Genomic DNA, 22,159 nt, shown 5'->3' on the forward strand with positions numbered 1-22,159 from the left:
GGCCATTCCCTCCTCCCGATTTCAATTTCCATTAATCAAATGGAACCGCAGTTAATTGAAAGGGGTAAAGTATTAAAACCTAAAAATTTAGAGGGTCTTTATTGTAATGAAAGTTTAGGTGGCTAACTATCACTAGTACAAAGTAATGGGTAGTAGTATGTAATTTACCCTATTTAAAAATTAAGCTTCGTCTCTCTCTTCACAGACTACACTACAGGGAGGGGAAGAGAGGGAGAGACAGTGAACGGTCAGGGATCGTTGGTTTCTCGTCCAGATTTTTAGATTCGCTCATCAGAAGCTCAACACTCTCAGAGAGCATATGAAGCAGAGAAAATAAGTAGGTGGGTCGTCGAAAACAAACTCTGAAAATCGACAGAGAAGCAAAAGGATTAAATTTCTAAACAACTCCTCAAAATCTATCTCTTGGAAAAAAAAAAAAAATTTGACCTCTGCGCATGGATTCTTGTGATCTTTCCATCATTTATTATTCTCTTGTTTCACATGCTATCTCCCTCTCCCTCTATCTCTGAGCTCTATATAAGACTCTGAAATGTTTTTCTTTGTTTTTAATGCTTAAATACGTTTTTTAATGGCACTGAAGGCTCTGGTTCGAGTGGTCACTTCGAGAGATTTCTGTAACCGCGTTGAGATCGCCTGAGAGAAATCAGATACTCCGGGCCGGGATAAAGAGTCAAGGTAGCTGCCGTTTTCGTGTTTGGTTGACTGTTTGTATCGGGTGGTCAGTTCACTTGAACGTCTGCATCTTCTGTGATCGATGTCGACACCATCTAGCTATAGCAATGTAGTGGATAGTTTGGTTGAGAACAAAGAAAAGATTTTGATCCTTTGTTGCATTTGACTTCATTGCTTCTCAGAGATGGATCTATCTTTTGTTTGATTAAATTTTTTTTTTTCTTGTTTACAATGCTCTATAATTCATTGTTCTTTTCTTATAAACGACAAAACTTCATTTTAGGATGAAAGATAGAGCGGCTTATGTGATCTCTATCGTTGGTTAGAATCGGATTGATTAGACAGAAACCATTGAAGTCCTATAATGAATTATAGCCTTTTGGTTTCGTTAGTGCTGTAAATTTTATACATTATTAGTTTTCTAACAATATGACTAAATTACATATCAGACATATGGCTCATTATACTTGTTACAAATGGTTTTATAAGAATAAGGCATCTCGATTATGATTTTGGCCTTCTAAAATTACCTAATTGAGAGGTAGGTATGACTTTGTATGCTATTTGTATGGCACTACAATATTTCACTGTCCTTTTTTTTGTTGCGTTATTCTTTAAATTCACCAAAAGATGGCTTCTAATGGGGTAATTGGTAGAACTGTATGAGGCTTAAGGACTGAATTATGGGAATGAAGTATCTATTAAAGTTAGTGACAATATCCTCTATTTAATTATGATCCATTTTTCTTAAGAATAGCCTGACAAGTCCTCTGGTATGCCTACCACATCTCCATTACATTTTGGATAAGGAATTGCAAATTTTAAAGTGTAGGGTATAACAGATTGGGTATAGGATTTCTCAACAAGAGTTGTTATATAAATAAATTAATGTTTCCTATATATATAACTTAAAGTAAATCTGTTGACTCTCTGCTTTTCCTAATTTGTGCTTAATAGTGAAATCTTTTGTCAATTACCATATATTATTAATGTTAACTGAAGTTCTTTTGTTGTGACATATCCAGTCACTATTAATATTTTTTATGCAGGTTTATGAATTCTTTTTTGAGCTTCCAACTATGAAAGACTTACAAGATGGTGATACTTGTCTATTTCTCCTAGTGTTATTTGTCTTGTGAAACTGATACATTATGGCAGAGTTAAACCAAAGTTAATTTAGATGTTGAAGCTACAAGCTCGTTCTGTATAGTTCTTTGCTTCTAAAGATAAATTGTGATTTCAACATACATTGAATGTGATACTTAAGTTATTTTCATGGTTTGTGAGATGGGGGCTGATTGTCCTGAAGACATGGACATAGAAGTCCTTTCTTCAATGTGGCCTGGTGATCTTGGTCATGAAGTTGGTAATCAGTTCAATGTGGAAAAGCCTGGGATTGATCAAGATATGTTAAAGGAGGTTACAATTAATGAGGAGCCTTCTATTGTTGACTTCAAGCGCCTCCTAGAATTAACCAATTATAGTGAAAGGGGGTCTTCTCAGATGATGTATCTTGTAAAGCAGTGGGAGTATAAGCAGGCTAATGCTGTTCGTCTTCTCAATGAAGAGCTTCACATCCTTAACAAACAAAGGCAAGAGGCAGAACTCAAGAAATTGGAGATTCTTGAGGCACATCAATTTGAGGAAGAAAAGAATGTTGGTGACAAGCGGTCAATTTCCATATTGGATGAAGTCTATGATTTATGGGAAGCTGTACCCAGGAAAAGAAATGATGTTATTGTTCAAAATAAGAGACTTGAAATTGATGCTGAGTATGACACAATCAAGTACTGGAAGCAAAGGGCCATGAAATTGGACAAAATGCTGGAGGCAAGCATCCGAAGAGAGCAAGTGCTTATGGAGAAACTGCAGGAAAACATTAAAAATCTGGAAAGGATGTCTTCACCGGTAGAAGAATTGTCTCAGATGTTGAAAAGAGCAGACAATTTCTTACATTTTATTCTCCAAAATGCACCAGTTGTCATTGGGCATCAAGTGAGTTTATTTTTGTACTACTTCCTCAGTGGATTATGTGTGTATTGCAATTCTGTTAGGTAGTTCTTAATTCTGGTTATGTCTGCATGTAGGTTGACATTACATTTCTCTTTTTTATTTACTTTAATTTGGTTTTCAATCATTAAATGTGATTTTATATGAATTCTGCTTTTTGATCCTGAATTTTTCTTCAAGAAGTTAAATTTGCAAAATGAACTGGACATGATACAGTAAACAAGGAAAGTTTCTCTCTGCCTATTGTTGAAATGTTTATTTTATAGAATATCATTGCACAAATGGTTCTTTCATCCTTTTATTTGTGACTGCATTATCACTTTCGTCTTTACAGTTTCCATTACCTACCAATGGCGTTGAACGATCTCACATCCACCATTGCTACTCTTCTTACTGTCCATTATTTTTTACACAAATTAGAGAATATTGTCAAATTAAGCTGCCATTCTCATAAGGTAACTTTTTTGAAGTCCAGAGTCAACTAGCCTGGTGCTTGAATTTCAAACAGTTTCTACACCATACCATCCTTCAGAACTTCATTATATGTTATCATGCTTTCCTCTCTGTTCTCCATGCATCTGGTAGTTTGCTTTCAGGAAAGATTCTTGGAAACATATTTGCGTTTATATCATAAATAGGGTTAATTAATATCATTATGACTATATTTTGAAAACATGGGTTGAACTATTAGATAATATCTTTAAGAACTTCCAATTATTGTATGATCAACTTCCCCCATCTACATATTTGTTCTAATGGTATAACATCCAATTTTTACTGTAGTTTTTTGAATTAATTTCTCTGATGAAAAGTGATTCTCTTATTCCTAATTATTTTTCCTTTTGTTAATTGACACATCCGTAGTGAGTAATTTTCTTTCTAAAATCCTTTTGTCAGGACAAAGACATGAGGTACCGGTTCATTTACAATCATTTCCCTAGTTTGCAAGAGAAGGTAATTTGTTGATCATTTCCTTCATGAAGTTGAAATTATGCAATTGCAGTCTAAATGTTGGTTGATGTCAATATTTATTTCTTGTATTAACTAATTGAAGGTAGTGCTTCTTTGTAATGGGAGAATGATTTTCTCCTTGAGGCTGTGATTGTTTCTATGTGAAAGGGACAGAAAACAATGCTTTTGCCTTAAAAGAGGCAAGAAACCCTGAAATCTTGCAGATTGAAAAATTGTTTGATTCTTTTATAAAGAAAAAGATAGAGTCCTTATAATGGACAATTTTGGTAATTCTGGGAATACATCGCATTGACAAAGGCATACTATCCTCAAATTTTCTGATTTTTTCAGGACATTATAGGGAGAACAGATCTGGAGATATTTTCTGGTGCTGGTGTTAAGGAATCCCAGGACTTCAAGAGAGAAGTCATGGAACGTGGAATACCTGGAAAGAGGGAAATTACGTTTGAGACAGAGTTATTTGGATCAAAAACATTTTTGATATATGTGGAACCTGTTTTTAGTAAGATGGGAGATAAAATTGGTGTGAATTATGTGGGAATGGATGTAACTGACCAGGTAACTTATTATAAAAGATTCAGTGATTCTCTCTGAACTGGAATTTTTATTACCAGGTTCTGTTAATGTGTGAAAATGGTTGTTTTTTTTTTACTTGTACTATTTTTATGCAGTAGCAATCATTGATTCTGGTGTTTTCTAAACTTTATAACACATTCAGATCTTCACATCTAATTGCATTTAGACACTGGTTTAGATTACCTTGTACTTGTTCATTCTTGTAACTACAAACTGGACCAAAAATTGATACTTAGTGCAATATGAGAACTGTTATATAGGAAATTTTGTTTATGACAAGTTATGGTTTCAATCAATAAAGTCTGAACTTCATGCTTGACCCAATTGTTTCAGTTGGTAGATGTACACTATCACAAAACAGTTTAATTTATCTCAAACAGAGAAAAATCAGACACTTATTACCCATAAGTTAAAAAAGTTATAGAAAAACAAGCCTATGATCTCTGACTGAAACAGCTTCATGTCACAGTGAAGTGTGGAGACACTTGTTGTACTATAGTTCTATGGTCCCTGTTGTACTATAGTCTTAGCCTCTTATTTTTTTTCTTTTTACCTTTGAGCCCTCTAAGGGCTCTGTTTGTAATTCTTTATTTTTCTTCTTTAGCCCTTCAAGGAATCCCTTGTAATTATACATAATTAATATATATTTTGACTCATTGGGGGTGGGAGTCAATTCATTCTGTTAGACACCCCTGAAACCTTTGGTGTACTCATGAACTGGAAGATTGACAGAAAGTTGTGTAAAATTTACATAATTAAGAAACCACCTTTGGACTACTTCTATCTTTGCATGTCTTCCTCATACATCATATGGCAACGTGTTGTTATAGAGTGTTAGTTTTGAAGTTAGAGAAGAAGAAGAGAGAAAAAGAAGAATGAGAGACATGGGGCTGCAGCACCTCTAACAGCCCCTAATCTTATTATTTATAGTTTTAAGAGGAGTACAATGACAATTTTCCCCTGATTAGTTGGCAGAAAAGAATATATTAGTATAATAAGGCCCAGGCCCATTAAACCTAAGAAAGAAACATAAAAGAGGGACACAAAACATAAACAAAACAGTGAGCCTAAGCCCACAATGCTAAGTCTCACAACACTCTCCCTTAAGCTAAGCATAGATACCTTTCATGCCCAACTTGCATAACAACTCCATAAATCTTGCCCTGATGAGCCCCTTGGTAAAAATATCGGCTAGTTGTCTCCTAGATGGCATATAAGGAATATAGAGGTCCCCATAAACAATTCTTTCTCGCACAACATGTCTATCAATTGTAGTATGTTGTCTTGTCATGTTAGATTGGGTTGTTAGCAACATGGTTTTCGAACCGCCGTTGACCCGGACGGTCGGACTGTACAGCCCAGGAACCGTCCAAGCAACCAGTTCTGTTTTACCCCAAACCCAATCCTTGGCCAAAAACCGTTGAAAAAGTCAACGACCCGTTGACCCGGGTAGTCGAACCATCGACCCCAAACCTGTTCAATGTTTTTTAGCTGTTTTTTATTTTTAATTATTTTTTGTCAGAACGGGCTGTCTGTTCGAACCGGACGATCAGACTATCGACCCGGAAACCGGTGGCTAGAATGGTTCCGTTTTCAGATCATTTTTTAAAACCATGGTTAGCAATGTTGATTGCAGCTTGATTATTTTTTTGATCAATAACACTTTCATTAATTCATCAGTAGAAAATTTACAAGTGGAAGACAAACACACTTATCTTTCAAAAGTCACAAAGAACTTCAAGAAAGGAAAAAATACAAAGATACAAAGACACTACCATTACAGCTTAGCCCAAAACAAAGAATCCCTTTTTGCCCCTTGTTTTGCTAAACCGTCAGCTAAGGAATTAGCTGATCTTTTAATCCAACATGTCTTAACTTCCATCTCCCGCACCAGCCATTTGAATTTCCTCTTCTCATTATTATACTTCCATAAATCATTTTGATCTTTAGTCTGCCACCCTATCACCACTTCTGAATCCCCTTCAATTATAAGTTTCCTGATGTTCAATTCCTTAGCTTTCCGGGCTCCTTCCATAACTGCACATATCTCAGCTCTAAGGGAGTCACCCACTCCAATTGGGCCTGAGAACATAGTAGAGATGACCCCATTATCATCTCTAAAAACACCCCCGATCCCCGTTTGTCCCGGGTTTCCTCTACTGCATCCATCAAAGTTTAATTTCAAGAATCCACTAGGTGGGGGGGTCCAAGCCACACTCATTACTGACTTGGTCTGCGTGCAATTTGCAATTTCACCCCACTTCCTCAACATGTCATCCACAGTGTAATCTGTGAATATTTCCAAAGATTTCAGCCACTGTGCCACCCTAAAGTGTATGATAGCCCTCAGATCTGCTGGCCCTCTCTGAGTTTTTGAGAATATCCTGGAGTTTCTTTCTTCCCACAGTGTCTAACATACTGCAGCCCTTAGTCCTCTCCACATTGTCTTTCCTCTTTTTAACCGCCACCTGAAAAAGGAAGGGGAGAAAAGGCCCTGCATGTCTGATGGGGGATTCCAGCTGCATCCAAATAAGGAGAAAGCCCAATCCCACAATAACCTCGCGAAGTGGAAAGACACCATTAGGTAAAAATTCCCCTTTTTAACCGCCACCTGAAAAAGGAAGGGGAGAAAAGGCCCTGCATGTCTAATGGGGGATTCCAGCTGCATCCAAATAAGGAGAAAGCCCAATCCCACAATAACCTCGCGAAGTGGAAAGACACCATTAGGTGAAAACCAGTCTCCCCATCTGCTTTACACAGAACACACCACTGAGGTGACAAGCAAGTATTGGGTCTCTTCTTTTGGAGTAGATCACCAGTGTTGATTCTTTCCAGATAGGCTTCCCAACAAAAACTACCAACCCTAGGAGGTATAGCTCTACACCAAACCTCACCAACAGGGAAAGGGGACAAGGTAGGACTGGTGGACTGACTTAAGACTTTGAAGAACGAAGCACAAGAGAAAATGCCATTGGGGGTAGGTGTCCAAATTCTAGAATCCGCCCTAGTGGGGTCTAAGACAACGTTATCAAGAAGTGCAAGATGGCTCGAAATACAGTCGAAGTCTGAGTCCCTCAAATCCCTTCTTAGACCCAAGTTCCACCCAATCCCAGAAATGGAAGAGGACGGGGTGGTGAAAGACGAGATCGGCTCATTTTTCAAATCAGAAAGGGCATACAAAGACGGAAACTGATCCTTTAGAGGGGCGCTCCCCACCCAGGTTTGTTCCCAAAACTTTATGGAGTTACTGGAATTCAAGTCATACCTGATATTAGGAATGAAAACTGGTAGCAGGTCATGAATGGCTTTCCAAGGAGAATTGCTTGTGATCCTAGCTCTGATTCCAGCGTCCCATCCATTGTGCTCCAGCCCATGAATACTTGCCACTATTCTAGCCCATAGCTTCTCCTTCTCCAAAGGAAACCTCCACAACCACTTCCCCAGTAGAGTCATATTCCTTCTCCTAATACTCCCAAGCCCCAAGCCACCACACGACTTACTCCTACACACTATTTCCCAGCTAACTCTATGATCCCTCTTCTCTTCTCCTGGCTCTCACAGGAAATCTCTCATTATCTTCTCTAATCTGTTAGCAATCTTTACTGGGATTTTAAACACCGACATGAAAAAGATGGGTAAGTTAGCAAGCGTGGCCTTAATTAGTGTAATTCTCCCACCAAGAGAGAGGTAGTTCTTTTTCCAAGATACCAATCTTTTTTCAAACCTTTCCATCACCGGGTTCCAGAAACTCTCTCTCTTGGGATTATCACCTAATGGTAATCCTAAGTAGTTCAGAGGCCATCTCGAAACTTCACACCCCAGCACTTCAGCACTCTCCCTGATCTCTCCCTCCTCCAAATTCACCCCCACTACACAACTTTTCCCAAGGTTAACCTTCAAATTGGACATTTGCTCAAACAGTTGTATCACCGACTTTAAATTCCTGATAAACCTCACATTACCACCTTCACAAAACAGAATCGTGTCATCAGCAAACTGTAAGTGAGTGAGGGGGGTTTCCACCCTCCTAACCCTCCAGCCTCTAATGAGCCCCCTAGAATCTGCTCTGTGAATCAGTTTCCCCAAAACCTCCGCAATTAAAATGAACAAGAAAGGAGAAAGGGGGTCTCCTTGTCTTATACCCCTACTGGCTGGAAAGAAATCTACCACTGTTCCATTCACTAGCACTGAATAATGACAATTCCGGACACAACCCATGATCCACTTACACCATCTAGCCCCAAACCCGAATTTAGTTAAAACTTTCCTCAAGAACTCCCAGTCCACCAAGTCATAAGCCTTTTCCAGGTCCAGCTTACAGACCACTCCCTTTTTCTTATCCCTCTTAAAGTTCTCCACACTCTCATTAGCAATTAAAATCTGGTCTGTAATTTGTCTTCCACTCACAAAAGCTCCTTGATAGTGTGCAATGATATCTGGCAGTACCTTCTTCAGCCTCAAAGACAACACTTTTGCAATGATCTTATACAAGCTATTAACCAAGCTTATTGGCCTAAAATCCTTCAGGTGGGATGCATCTTTCTTTTTTGGAATTAAGGCTATAAAAGTAGAGTTCACACCCCGATTGACAATTCCTCTCCTGAAAAACTCCTCAAACACCCGCAAGAGATCATCTTTCAAGATATCCCAACAATCCTGATAAAAAGCCATTGTAAATCCATCCGGCCCTGGAGCTTTTGTTCTATACATAGAGAACACAACCTCCTTGATCTCTTCTATATTAAAGCTTCTTTCCATCCTTCTCATGTTCTCCACCCCTACATCTGGCCAATCCAAACCTTCTACCCACACCCTTCTACTCACAGGCCTTCTTAGAATAGATTTAAAGTGCTCCACACAGGTCCTGGCAATCTCCTCTTGCTGTACTAACTCAATCCCATCTACTACCAATTTGGAGATAAAGTTCTTCCTTCTCCTGCCATCTGCTAGAGAGTGGAAATACCTAGTGTTTCTATCTCCCTCTTGCAACCATTTACACCGATATTTTTGCCTCCAGCTAATTTCCTCCTTGTACAGGCATTCCTCTAACTGTCTTCTCAATTCTCTCCTGAGTACATTGTCTTCCTCTCCAAATTCTCCCCTTTCCTCTTTAAAGTCAAGGCTTTCAATCTTCTTCATCAAGTCTCCCTTTCTTTCTTCTGTCCTCCCGAACTCCATCAAATTCCACTCCTTGATTCTTGCTTTCAAGAATTGTAGTTTCTTATGGAATCTCATCCCCTCCCACTCCACCGACGGGTTACACTCATGCCACCACTCCCTCACTTTGTTAGGAAACCCTGGATGAAGTAACCACATATTTTCAAATCTAAAGGGGGTAGGACCTCCACACCTTCTTTCCTCCTTACATAACACTATGGGCCAGTGATCCGAGGTCACCCTTGGGAGAGCTCTAGCATCCAAGGTTCCCCAATGTTCTTCCCAATCCAAAGAGAACAAGAATTTATCCAGCTTAGAGCAAATGGGTCTAGATTGGAGATTTGACCATGTAAATGCCTTATGTGCTAGGGGAATCTCTTTAAGCTCAAAGGCATCCACAAAACTGTTAAACTTCCTCATGCTTTTTGTTATCCTCTGGTTAATCTTATTAGACTCTTCCGAGAATCTAATCACATTGAAATCCCCACCCATGCACCAAGGCCCATCCCACAACCCTCTAATATTAGCCAGTTCCTCCCACAACTCCTTTCTCTCTCTGTAGTCATTCGGTCCGTAAACATTTGTGAGCACCCACATATAATCATCCTCTTGCTGCTTAAACTTCATGGAAACCGAGTACTTTCCGATCAACTCCTCCAGACCTTCAACCACATCCCTCTTCCACATTGTTACAATCCCCCCGGAAGCACCCCACGATGGAGCCGCCACCCAGCTAATCCCCCTGGCTTTCCATACACTCCTTGCCCATTTGTCATTAAACTCCATTCTCTTCGACTCTTGCAATAGCACAATGTCTGGGTCATACCGTCTTATTACCTCTTTTATTGTTGCTCTCTTCTTTGCACTCCCAATTCCCCTCACATTCCAACTAAGAATCTTCATTCCGTTTCTTTTTACAAACCCCTTGCCACCTACCCGCTACTTTCCCCCTTTCCTTCTATCTCCTTTTACCTCGAGCTTCTTGTCTCCTTCTACATCTCTCTTTAGTCTCTCTACTTCACTCACTCCTCTTCTTTGTTATGATCTGCATCTTCCTCTTCTGTAAACTTTCTTTCAACTCGTTCAAATCTTCCAGCCTACAGCCCAACTTCCCTACAAATTTTGCTATCGTGTCTTCTCTCACCGATTCCACCACCCCTACCCTTCCTACAGAATCCCCTTCATCTCTGTCCACCTGCCTTTCCTTCCTCTCCTCTAGTCCCACCTCAGTTCTTTCCTCTCCAACCTTCCTCCCCTTAATGTTACCTCCCTCCTTCCTTGCTTTCTCCCCGTAATCCTCTCCATCTCTACCCTCATTCCTTTCCCTCCTCTCCACTAACCCCTCCTTTCTTCCTTCCTCCCCTTCCCTCCTCCAAATCAGCTTCCCTTCCACGTCCTTAAACACTCTTTTAATGATTTCCCACACTTTTCCACTCCTATACCTTTCTTCCCGCACCTTCCCACAATCCTTCCTTCCCCTCTCCCCGTCCTCAGAGAGCCCGCCTACTAGCTCGGCTGCATATTCATGGGCTACAGGACATGGTACAGGAACGGAATCTGGAGCCAAAGACACAGGAGACACATTAGTAGCACAAACCGAAATCACATGGTTACTTGGGACTGATGGACAAGCTAGAATAGGACTGCTCCCGGCCTCCTTCTATTGTTCCGGAGGTTGGTAAACAATTATCTTCCTGAGTTGTTTGGAAGTACTTCTGTCCTTTGGTCAACCTGGTGATCTTTTCACTCTACCCCTGGGTCACCCCTAGATGGCGTATTCCTGCTCTGCTTCTGGTTCACCCGGTTTTCCCCTTCTGATAAACCTTGCGCACTCTGTGGTCTTGGGAATGAGACAAGCCGATTGCAGTCTTCACCCTGGAATAATCTTGCAATATTCCACCCTTCCATATCACCTCCAGCACAGCTATCTTCATCGTTTACACTGCCCACGCTAGAGCCATCAACAGAAAGGTCTTCCGATTCATCATCGCCTTCACCGCACTGCACCCATCCTTCAAACTTCTCTTTCTTCTCTTCAGTTCTTCCCCTAGTGAAACTTGGCTTCAGCCTCTCTGAGAAGCCTCACACGGGGCTAATCTCCTTCAAACTTCGTCGAGAGACCCACTGTAACGCCCTCTTCTTTTCTGGTTTCCGGTGCTGCATGCAATCCCTCTTTTGGCTCGCAGCTGGGGACGATGATAGACCGTAACCGATGTCTATCATAGTCGAAGCCCTAGTCACGTGTTTCTTTGAAGGCTCACGCGCCTTTTTAACAAGCTGGGTCGGGCCCGCTAACCTGTTTGGGCCTTTAAACATACCATTAGCAGCCCACATGGGCTTTTGCTTTGGCCCAATCTTAAATACCCGCGAGCTCACGTGACTTTTAAGAAGGTCACGCACGTCCAACCCCGGCCTCGGTTTGGTTTTAACAGGTCTAAGTTCGGTTCTTCCTTGGACCAACCCCTTTTCCTTGTTCAAAAAAGTCTTGAAGCTGGTTACAACCTATGCAAAGGACCTGCCACCCTCCAGACTGTTCACTTCTTCCACACGCGAAAATCCCCCCCCTGCCTGCTACCCTTTTGTTTCTCCAGCAAATGTTTTTCCATTTTAGTGAAAGTACTTTTCTTGTTTGAATCCTCCAACCCTTTCTTGCCACACAGCTCTTCTTCTTCAACCTTCTCATCTCCCTCCCTACGAGCCTCTTTCCAGAGCATCGATTCAGTGGATGAAGCCAGCTACACTGAGTAGCAATGCCTTTCGACTAGCACCTCTATCTTCCGAGGAATCTCCTCAGGTTTTACTCCATTCAATAAAATTGAAGCTGAACGAAGGTCTCCCCAAAAGGCACCTCCTAGTGATCCTCCACACATCAAAGCAATGGCTTCAGCAGTTTCTTGCTTCCACAAGTGAAAGGGAAGACCTAAAAGACGCACCAACACTCCATCTTCAACAAAGAAATCTTTGGAGTTTGATCCCGGACACCATCTTGATACTGTGAAATTTCCAAGTTTAGCTTGGATATTTAAAGCCTCAACTTCTACTCTGTTCTCAAGCAGATCCAGCAAAGCCTTGTCCTTCTCAAAAGGTGTTAAAATAAATGTGCTCTTCAACTTTAAACTTGCTGTTAACAGATCCAGCAAAGCCTTGTCCTTCTCAAAAGGTGTTAAAATAAATGTGCTCTTCAACTTTAAACTTGCTGTTAACAGATCTGCAACTTTCCTCCAGTCAAGAATGGGAGCTGAAGCTTTAACTATCAGTTTTCTTTCCCAATCACCTCTCTGTATGTTTACTCCCATTCTGTAATTACCTGCCCCAGCTATCACTACAAGATTCTCTTGCTTAATATTGTTCACCATACTACTAGAACTGCTTATCTTCCTTTTTACTATTGCCTCTCTTTTAGCACTCAGGCGTTTCAGCAGTTCACATAAGGCTCCATGAACTGCCTTCCAGCCCTGACTCTTCCTTCCTTCTGGAAAGCAGATCATCTGCTTTCTACCCTTGCCAAAAAATTCTGTCAAGGAGATAAAATAACCTTTAAGGTTTCTCTTACACTCTACAACAAGCCTTCTTCCAGTTTCTGAGAGAAGCTCTTTCCAATTATTTTGCTTGCCTTTGTTACTTGCACCTTCCACAAACTCCTTGAGCCCTTCAATTACCCTCAACCCTTCTAACAGCACCATCCCTCTCTTTGCTTCCCTGATTTTCAAGCTCAGCTGACCATTTAATCTCAGTTCCTCAAATAGGAGCTCCTTAGATTCAATCTTCAAAGCTTTTTTCCAACGGCCTACCTCCACAAATTCTCCCATCTCAGTTCCTCACCCTCTCACCCTCTCACCCTCTCAGCAACCTTCTCTTTGCTTCACCCTCTCACCCTCTCACCCTCTTACCATCTCAGACAATGGCAACAGATGAAAACACAGTTCATCACCCTCTTACACTGTCACCCTCTCACCAGCTCAGACAATGGTAACTTGTTGAAAACAAGGAAAATCTTCACTATCAGTAACTGTGTAAACTACTAAGAATCATCATCATCACCCAAGCCTTAAACAAGAATCCTGTTTCACCTTTATGTTCTGTTTAGTGCCATATCAATTGTTAAAATTATGGGCACTTAAATCATTTCTGACTACTTCAACCCATGTCCTTTTTGGTCTACTCCTAGCCCTTTCTAGCCCCTTCATCAGCACCAGCACCAGCACTAGCACCACCATCATCATCCAAGCCTTATCCCAAGTTCCCAACCACATTCGGTTGGCAGCATGAATCCTGTTTCACCATTCTGTTTTGTTTGATTGCAGCTTGATTATCACAATGCAACTTTAGAGGCCCGGTCACATCTATCCCCAACTCTTTTAAAAGAATTTGGAGCCAAAGCAATTCAACAACTCCATGAGCCATAGCCCTATATTCAGCCTCAACACTTACTTTTGCTACAATAGCTTGTTTCTTGCTCCTCCAATGTGACATGACTACCACCTACAAGGTTATAGTATCTAGATGTAAACTTCCTATCTCCAAGAGAGCCTACCCAATCAGCATTAGTATAGGACTCCACCTTTATTTTGTCATGTTTTTTAAATAGTAATCCCTTTCCGGGGCATGTCTTCAAGTATCTCAAGTTCCTTTCCACTGCCTTCATATGTGTAACTTGTGGAGAATGCATAAACTGGCTAACCACATGGACTGCATATGCAATGTCAGGTCTAGTAAGGGATAAATAAAGCAGCTTACCAACTAATCTCTAATACCCTCTTTGTCAGGATGCAATTCCCCATCATCTTCCTACTACCCATGATTCTGCTTTATAGGAGTATTTGTTGGTCTAGTTCCTAATTTCCTTGCCTCCTTTAGAAGGTCCAATTCATACTTCCTTTGGTAAATGTAGATTTCCTCATAGGATCTAGCCACCTCTATTCCCAAGAAGTATTTTAGAGGTCCCAAATCCTTAATTTCAAGCTTGAAGGTGAGAAAGCCTTCAACTTTTGAATCTCATCTGAACCATTTCCAGTAACCACCATATCATCAACATAAACAATCAACGTTGTTAGTTTTCCTTTATTTTTTATTTTTTTAGAATAAAGTGTGACCAGCATTTCAACATTGCTTTGCTTGTACCCAACAACCTTCATTGGTTTGCATAATCTTTCAAACCAAGCTCTTGGAGATTGTTTGAGGTCGTATAAGGTCCTCCTTATCTTGCACACCTTTCCTCTCATGTCATACCTTGGATGAGGATCCATGTAAACTTCTTATTGTAGATCTACATTTAAGAATGTATTCTTAACATTCAATTGATGTAGTTCCTAGGAAATGTTGGCTACAAGAGAGAGTAACACCTATATCTATATAGTGTTCAACTTAGCAATTAGAGCAAAGGTCTCCTTATAATCAATACATTCTTTTTGGGTGAATCCCTTTGCAACTAATCTAGCACCGCACAATTCTCTTCCCAACCGGTAGATCCACTAGCTCCCAAATGCTCACCTTCAACAAGGCTTTCATCTCCTCATCCATAGATTCCCTCCATTTGGGATCAACAATGGCCTTTGAGTACTTGGAAGGAGTAGAAACAGAAGACAAGGTAGAAATAAAAGAGTGATGGGCAGGAGACAAGCGGCAATATGAAACAAATTTATTTATAGGATGTAAAGTACATGAATGCTACTAGGTCTCTCTATCCCTTCCTTTGATAAACACTTAGATGTCTTTATTCATCAACTTGAGGCGCATTTGCTTCAATACAAGGAGCAGTGCTAAGAGGATTTTCATCACCAGTAGTCTCAACTAGACAAGTAGACTCAATAGGAGGAGAGCTTGGGGAGAGAGAATCAAAGGGAAAAGTTGGAAGAGAAGAAGTAGGGGCTGGGACAAAAGGAATATCCTTAGAGGAAGTCTCTTCCACCCTACTAGTCTCCCCTTGAAGAGTCTAGGGAGGCTTAAAGAAAGATTATGACTCACAAAAAGTGACATTTTTGGTGATGAACTTCCTTCCAATAGTTGGATCAAGACATTTGTATCCCTTTTGTGGAGGAGAATAATCAAAGAACACCCCATGGATTGCCTTAGGGTCCAGCTTTGTCCTTTTGGATCCTTAACATTGATGGAATTGGCACAACCAAAGACCTAAGGAGGCAAAGAGAACATAGGTTGATATGGACAAAGGACAAAGAAAGGAGTTTTCATTCCCAAAATCCTGGATGGTATTGATGATATACAAGGCTGAGTACTGCATGACACCAAAACTTCTTTGAAACCTTGCTTTGAAACAATAGAGTATGAGTGGTTTCAAGTAAATGTCTATTCTTCCTTTCTACAACTCCATTATGTTGTGCTGTGTAAGTACAAGACGAGTGACGTAAAGTCCTTTCATCTTCAAAGAAGGCAGTTAGAGAATTCTTGAAATATTCAGTTGCATTATTTGAATGAAATTGCTTAATCTTCCTTCCAAACTAGGGCTGTTCATGAATTGGGCCAAACCGGTTAAACTGATTAACCCAACCCAACTCAATCCAAGTTGGTTGGTTTTATTAAATTTTTGGTCGGCCTCGATTTAAAGACCTAAATAAACTAATTGATCGGTTTGGGTTGCAGTTTTTGAATTTACAAACCGAGTAAAACCGATACATAATGTGTTATAGCCGTTAAAAACAAGTCAATTATCTGATATATACTGTAGACTACTTTTTCTAAAACATCACAAGACAATGGCATGACCTATCAAGTTTTGTAGGTCTGCAATCCTAGCCCCTACCCCCTAGGCCTATTTTTAGGCAAATGTGTACACTTCCTATGCATTGTTTAATTCTTTATCACTTTTTCATTAAATTTGTATTTTGATATTTGATTAAAATATTCAAATAATTATTTATTATCAAAACAAATGTCATAAAATTTGTACCAGACAGTCATAATGGTTTTTCATTTTTATTTTCAATTTTCATGTCATTTCATACAAACCCCAAGCTGCAACCTATAAACTGCAAAAATACAATAAAATGGTGGATATCTTGGTTCGGTTAAAACCGACCAAACCAAGCATCTGACAGCATTATTTTAACTGGTTTGTGTTATTTTTTGGTTGGTTTCGGTTGGCTTATTAGCCACCCCGAGATGGTTGGTTCGGTTGCTAAAATACTATGTAACCGAACCAAACCGACATGTGAACAGCCCTATTCCATACCATGTCTCAATCATCTTGTAGAAAACCATAGTGATTCTAGGTACTTTCTCTCGTTCTTTCATCAAGTGGATCCAAGTACATGTTGTAAAATGATCAATAAAACTAATGAACATGGAAGTAATGGGTGAAGGACCCCTGACCTCTGAATGAATTAAACCAAAAGGAGCACTGACTTCATTGCTAAAACTTGGATGGTTTGTTTTAAAATGTTGAGACATTTTGACACACATGATAGAAAGACTTTCAAGACACTTTTTCAAATAACTTTGGAAACAAGACTCCTAACAACAGAAGAGACAAATGACTCAATCTAGCATGCTGGAGATAGACCAAAGTACTAGACTCCTTGCATTCACTGATATGAGTGGATGATGCCTTAAGATCTGAACTGATGTTTTCATTGAGATAATAGAGACCTCCAGACTCATGACCACTCCCAATCATTTGCTTTATCAACCAGTCCTGGAAAACACAATGACTGGGAAGAAGTCACAATACAATCTAAAGTTTTTGTTATTCTATAAATTGAAAGCAAGTCGGCAATAAAGTTAGGGACATGCAAGGTAGACTTGAGAGAAAGGGCTTTTCCAAGTTGAGTATTCCCTTTCCCATGAATAATAGAGAGAATCATCAACAACCCTCACTTTGTCTTGTCCGAAAACTAAGTGCAGAAGCAATACTTGTTTTGGAAAAAGAGAAGGAAGCAATAGAGGACTGTTTCAACCAAGCCTTAGCCTGATTGAGGATGTCTACTTCTTTAGGTTTGAACTTGGGTAAGCTATTTAAAGGAGTAGTGGTCTGTCTCATACCAGAAGAGTTATTAGTGGTTCCATTTTTGTGCATTCGATCCATCATATTTGAAATTGCTACATGTCCATGGGGTTCTAAACCTTTACTTGGTTTTTTATCCTTCCTTAGAGTTGCTGGTTTTAGATAAGGGTGCAGAATCCAGCATTAATCTTTGGTGTGTTTCTCCCCACCACAACGAGAATACTTAAGATTTTTCTTGTCTACCCCTTTCCAACTATTTTGAGTAGCTGAAGAAAGAGTAAAGTTTTCAACCTGTTGTGTAGGAACCTCCACATTCATCTCTTTCCTCCTATTTTTTTCATTTCTGATTAGGTAAAACACATGTTGAAATCTAGGGAGTTCATCTCTCCTCAAAATTTGAGACTGAATACCATCATATGAAGAGTCTAATCCAACAAGAAATTTAAACATCCTTCTTCAATTTGTTTTTGGTACATTTCCCTATCTTTAGAAATTTTTTAATCAATGATGAGATGATGATCAAGTTCTTTTCAAAGCCCTTCAAGTGTAGCAAAGTAAGTAACAATGGACACATTTTCTTGGTTCAAAGTTGCAATATCATGTGTCAACCTATAAACCCTTGCATTTTTTTTTCTGTTGTCCATAAGTATTAGATAGCTTCTCCCAAATTTTATCAAAAAAAAAAAAAAGATAGTGCTGAACTGTCATAGCAATCTTTGGTGTCATGGAAGATGGCGGCCATGACATAACCAAGCATTTCTCTCAGTTCAACTCCCATAGGTAAGGTCTTCCATCTTTGGTTCCTTGACCTGTCCATTGATGTATCCTAGCAAACTATGACTTGTAATATGGAGTTTTGCAGAAATTGACCATTCTTTAAAGTTATATTCGTCCAATTTCACATCAGTAATTTGATGACTAGGGAAACTAGGGTTTTCACCATGTTCAAGAAATCTTCACTTGATCTGTTTTCCTTTGGGGTTACTTCACTTGATTTTTAGGATGGCATTTAACCTTCCAAAAATTCAGCTATAAAAGAGGACAGCACTATTTCCACACTGGAACCAAAGAAGTAGTTTTAGTAACAATGTTTCAACTCGGGTTCTGCTGTAGCTTGCACAGGAACACTAACAACAACCTTTCAGCTTTGGTTCAGCTCTATGCTGAACCAAAATTAACCTGTGGTCTGAGAAATCTTTCACTCGTGGAGCATACCCAAATCTTCCACTCATGTGGTCCGAAAAGTCCCTTGAACTACACCTGCTTGCAGTCCACAAACTTGATGTCTTGACCTGTCTTCTACAGGTCACTCTAGTAGTCCAAGGGCTAGTACAGCTCTGTGACTTTGTCTTGCTCTTGTAGAGCATACTCAAACCTCTTCTGGGTCTCCCTAGATCTTCTTCCAAGGGAAAAACCCTAGGAGGAATTCAGCAAACCATTACAAATACTAATTTTTTTTAAACAACTTAGAAATAGAAAGAAAGGAGAAAGGAAAAAGGAAAAAAGCAACAAATGGTTTGAAGTCGATCCAGAAGAAAAACTAGTAGTTCTTTGATACCATGTTAGGTTTCATATTAGAGAAGAAGAAGAAGAATGAGAGAAATGGGGCGGTGGCACCTCTAACAGCCCCTAATATTATTATTTATAGTAGGGTTTTAAGAGGAGTACAATGACAAATATACCCCTGATTAGTAGGCAGAAAAGAACATATTTGGACAATAAGGCCCATGCCCATTAATCCTAAGAAAGAAACATAAAAGAGGAGCACAGAATATAAACAAAACAGAGAACCTAAGCCCAGAACGCTAGGTCTCACAACATGGAGCAGGAAAGATTAGTTTTTAAATTTTTATTTCAGGAAAAATTTGTTCCTTCAAACATGAGATGCTTCACTAGAATTTTTCAAAGTGTTAAGTTACTTTCTTAGAAGGTATATTTGAGACAACATAAAGTAAAACATGGATCATTTTTGTTGAGCTTCAGGAAATGTTTAAATAGAAAAATTTACATATTAAGGACCCTCAAACCCATTAAATTTACCATCAGTAACAAGTTTCAAAAGTTTAATTTACATTGCAAAGTAGGTTATTCCATTAAACAGGCAGTGTGGCATGGCAGCAGTGTCATATCAGTTTCTTGCTTTGATTTTACATGCCTTTATTTCTGGGTTGAATCAGTTTCACTTTATAAGACCAGAAGTTGTTTTTTGTGATATTGTTTTTGAACTTTTCTTCCTCCTTTTTACCATTTATTTATAATCATGGTTATTGAAGTGTATTTATGGAAAAACACAAAGAGGATAACTGTTTTCCTCACTGAATAACAGGTGAAAAAAAGAGAAAAAATGGCAAAGCTTCGAGAAGAAATGGCTGTTCAGAAGGCCAAGGAAACAGAACTGAACAAAACGATTCATATAACAGGTCTGTCCATTTATTAATCATTGAGTACTCTTGAAATTCACAGTGTCAAGCCTCTATGTTTGCAAAAACATCTCAATTGGTTTCATTCTATTCTTCTTGCAGAGGAAACCATGCGAGCAAAACAAATGCTAGCAACCATGTCTCACGAGATTAGATCTCCCCTTTCTGGTGTTGTTAGCATGGCTGAGATTCTAGCCACAACAAAATTAGATCGTGAGCAACGACAACTATTGAATGTCATGTTGTCCTCTGGAGATTTGGTTTTGCAACTTATCAATGACATTCTTGACCTTTCCAAGGTTGAGTCAGGTTCGAAGTTCATCTTTCTTTGTGTCTTTTTAAAGTATAACTATTTTTTTTATGATTCTAGATTTTCCTTTTCAAAATTTTAGTTTTAGAAAAGGAAAAGGAAAATGATACTGATTGTTTGTTTTTTATAATAGGAAAACTGTTCCATCCATTGCATAGGGAGTCCTTTGGACTGGCCAGGTGTCCAATCCTTCAGTTCACATTAGCACTATCCCCCATCTTGTATTGATGGTTTCCCCAACAAATATTAGCAGTTAAGAGTTAGAATTTTTTAATGGCTTTCCTGATGACCTGGTAGTTGAGATGGTCATGGACACTTAGCATCACTCTGAAAGTGGAGGTGTAGGATCAACCCCATGAAACATTAAGCTCCTTGTGGGATGGCTTGCAGGCTTCATGTACACCCTGCACTATCCTTATCTCAGAGTCCCTACTAATGATAACTAACCTGCTAACTTAAGGTCTAACCTTGGTTTGATGAGAAAGGGCTTGATAATGGGCCCAACCAAGGTAACTCCAATGAACATTGGCACTTCAGATTATGACATTTGAGAAAGGGCTTGCATGTGCATAGCCTGCCCTTATGTTGAACCTCCACCTTTAGCACAAGGCACAGTATTGTTCCATGCATTGTTTTCATAAGTTGGTGTGCATACACATGTTAAATTGTATATGCCATGTTGGCCATTAGTGAAGGCCACCCCACAAGAGGATGTTGTTGGTCTAGGACTCCCATGGTTTGGCACCCAAGGAGAATTGCCACCCAGACCCAGTCACCCATCAAAGAGTATGCTAATCTTGTGAGGGGTAACCAATAGAAAGCACATATAGGCAAAGAATATATTGTCTTATTTACAACCCAATCACTCAACATAGATGCACCAAGATTTTGCATGCTGAGCACATGTAAACCTTTATAGGCTCCCCTTCTCAAGTCATTGTTGTCCTTGATGATTCTCAAGTATAGTTAACAAACATTTGTTTCAGATTCATCCACATTGTTCTAATTTAGACTCTCTGCTTGAAACAAGGCCACCTTGGTATACCTGGATTTTACCTAATATTGGTTTCCGCTATTGGGAGGCTTCAACTTCCCCCTGCTAGTCATCCTAACTGCACCCATCAGCTTGGGTTAATTAAACCATGCCATGGCTATGTGTATCCACCCTTGTAACTATCTTCACCTTCTCTGTTTTGGGTACTTATCACACTGTGGAGAGTCCGCCTTTATTCTACCTCAAAGCTTGACCTGGTATATTGATATAGTCTCCCTCTTGGAGTTGGGGCCAACTTATAAACCTTACTCTTCAACTTAGACTCCCTGTTAAGTCAAGGATTGCCTAATGAACTCACCTTTTGGTTTAGTCTCCCGTGTTAGAGTCAAGGCACATCCATGAATTCACTTTGTCAGTTTAAACTAACATTCTCAAGTCAAGGCTGCTCAATAAGCTTGCTCTATTGGTTGGAGCATTGATGGTGTAAGTTTACCAATGTTGCTACCAAACATACACCCAATGAAATTATGTGTTGGCTTCTGTGGAGGCTTTACTCAAAGATGTGAATCAGTCCTCTAATATCAGGTTTAAAATCAGTGATTAACAGTACAAATCAGATCTGAATGATAGTGCAAAGAGAAGAGGTAAGAGAAGAAGTCGAATTAGTCTTCCTTCTCCTCTAACCCTATTTTTTATTAATCTCTAAAACAAATTGATGATGACAAGTATACCCTTAAGTGGGCGGCCAGCTTGGCAGTTACATAAAGAAAATAAAATAAGAACAAATAACAGGCCCATTAAGTGAGGCCCATCAACATAAAATAAAAGATAAAATAAAGGATATCACATAAGAAGCTGTTAGGGCTCATTCGGCCCAGTCTCTTTACATTCCCCCTCAAGCTGAGCATAGATGTCAATCATGCCCAGCTTGCTTATATAGTGTGTCAATTTCCCCTTGGGAACTCCCTTGGTCAAGATATCAGTCAGTTGCTCTTCTGATGTGATAAATGGTAAACAGACTTCTCCTGAAGAGACTCTTTCCCTTATGAAATGCCTATCAACCTCAATGT

At 39.6% G+C, this 22,159-nt stretch overlaps 1 protein-coding gene across 2 annotated transcripts in view; it reads left to right on the forward strand.

The window, feature by feature from the left end:
- The first annotated feature begins 203 nt into the window (after positions 1–203).
- HK5 (histidine kinase 5) overlaps positions 204–22,159 on the forward strand; it is a 57,526-nt gene continuing 35,570 nt past the window's right edge. Inside the window, exons 1-7 of one of the 2 annotated variants that reach the window (XM_088956704.1) lie at positions 204–341; positions 602–696; positions 1,743–2,688; positions 3,601–3,657; positions 4,006–4,233; positions 19,692–19,785; positions 19,888–20,094. In XM_088956704.1, coding sequence (XP_088812830.1) covers positions 1,969–2,688; positions 3,601–3,657; positions 4,006–4,233; positions 19,692–19,785; positions 19,888–20,094 — 1,306 coding nt within the window. In that variant the 5' untranslated portion in view covers positions 204–341; positions 602–696; positions 1,743–1,968. The remainder of the gene's footprint in view (positions 342–601; positions 697–1,742; positions 2,689–3,600; positions 3,658–4,005; positions 4,234–19,691; positions 19,786–19,887; positions 20,095–22,159) is intronic. The other variant, XM_088956705.1, reaches the window with a different exon arrangement.

This window comes from Nelumbo lutea, chromosome 8, assembly GCF_056320005.1.
Source record: "Nelumbo lutea isolate HS-2025 chromosome 8, American lotus-T2T, whole genome shotgun sequence".
In the NCBI taxonomy this organism is placed as follows: Eukaryota; Viridiplantae; Streptophyta; class Magnoliopsida; order Proteales; family Nelumbonaceae; genus Nelumbo; species Nelumbo lutea.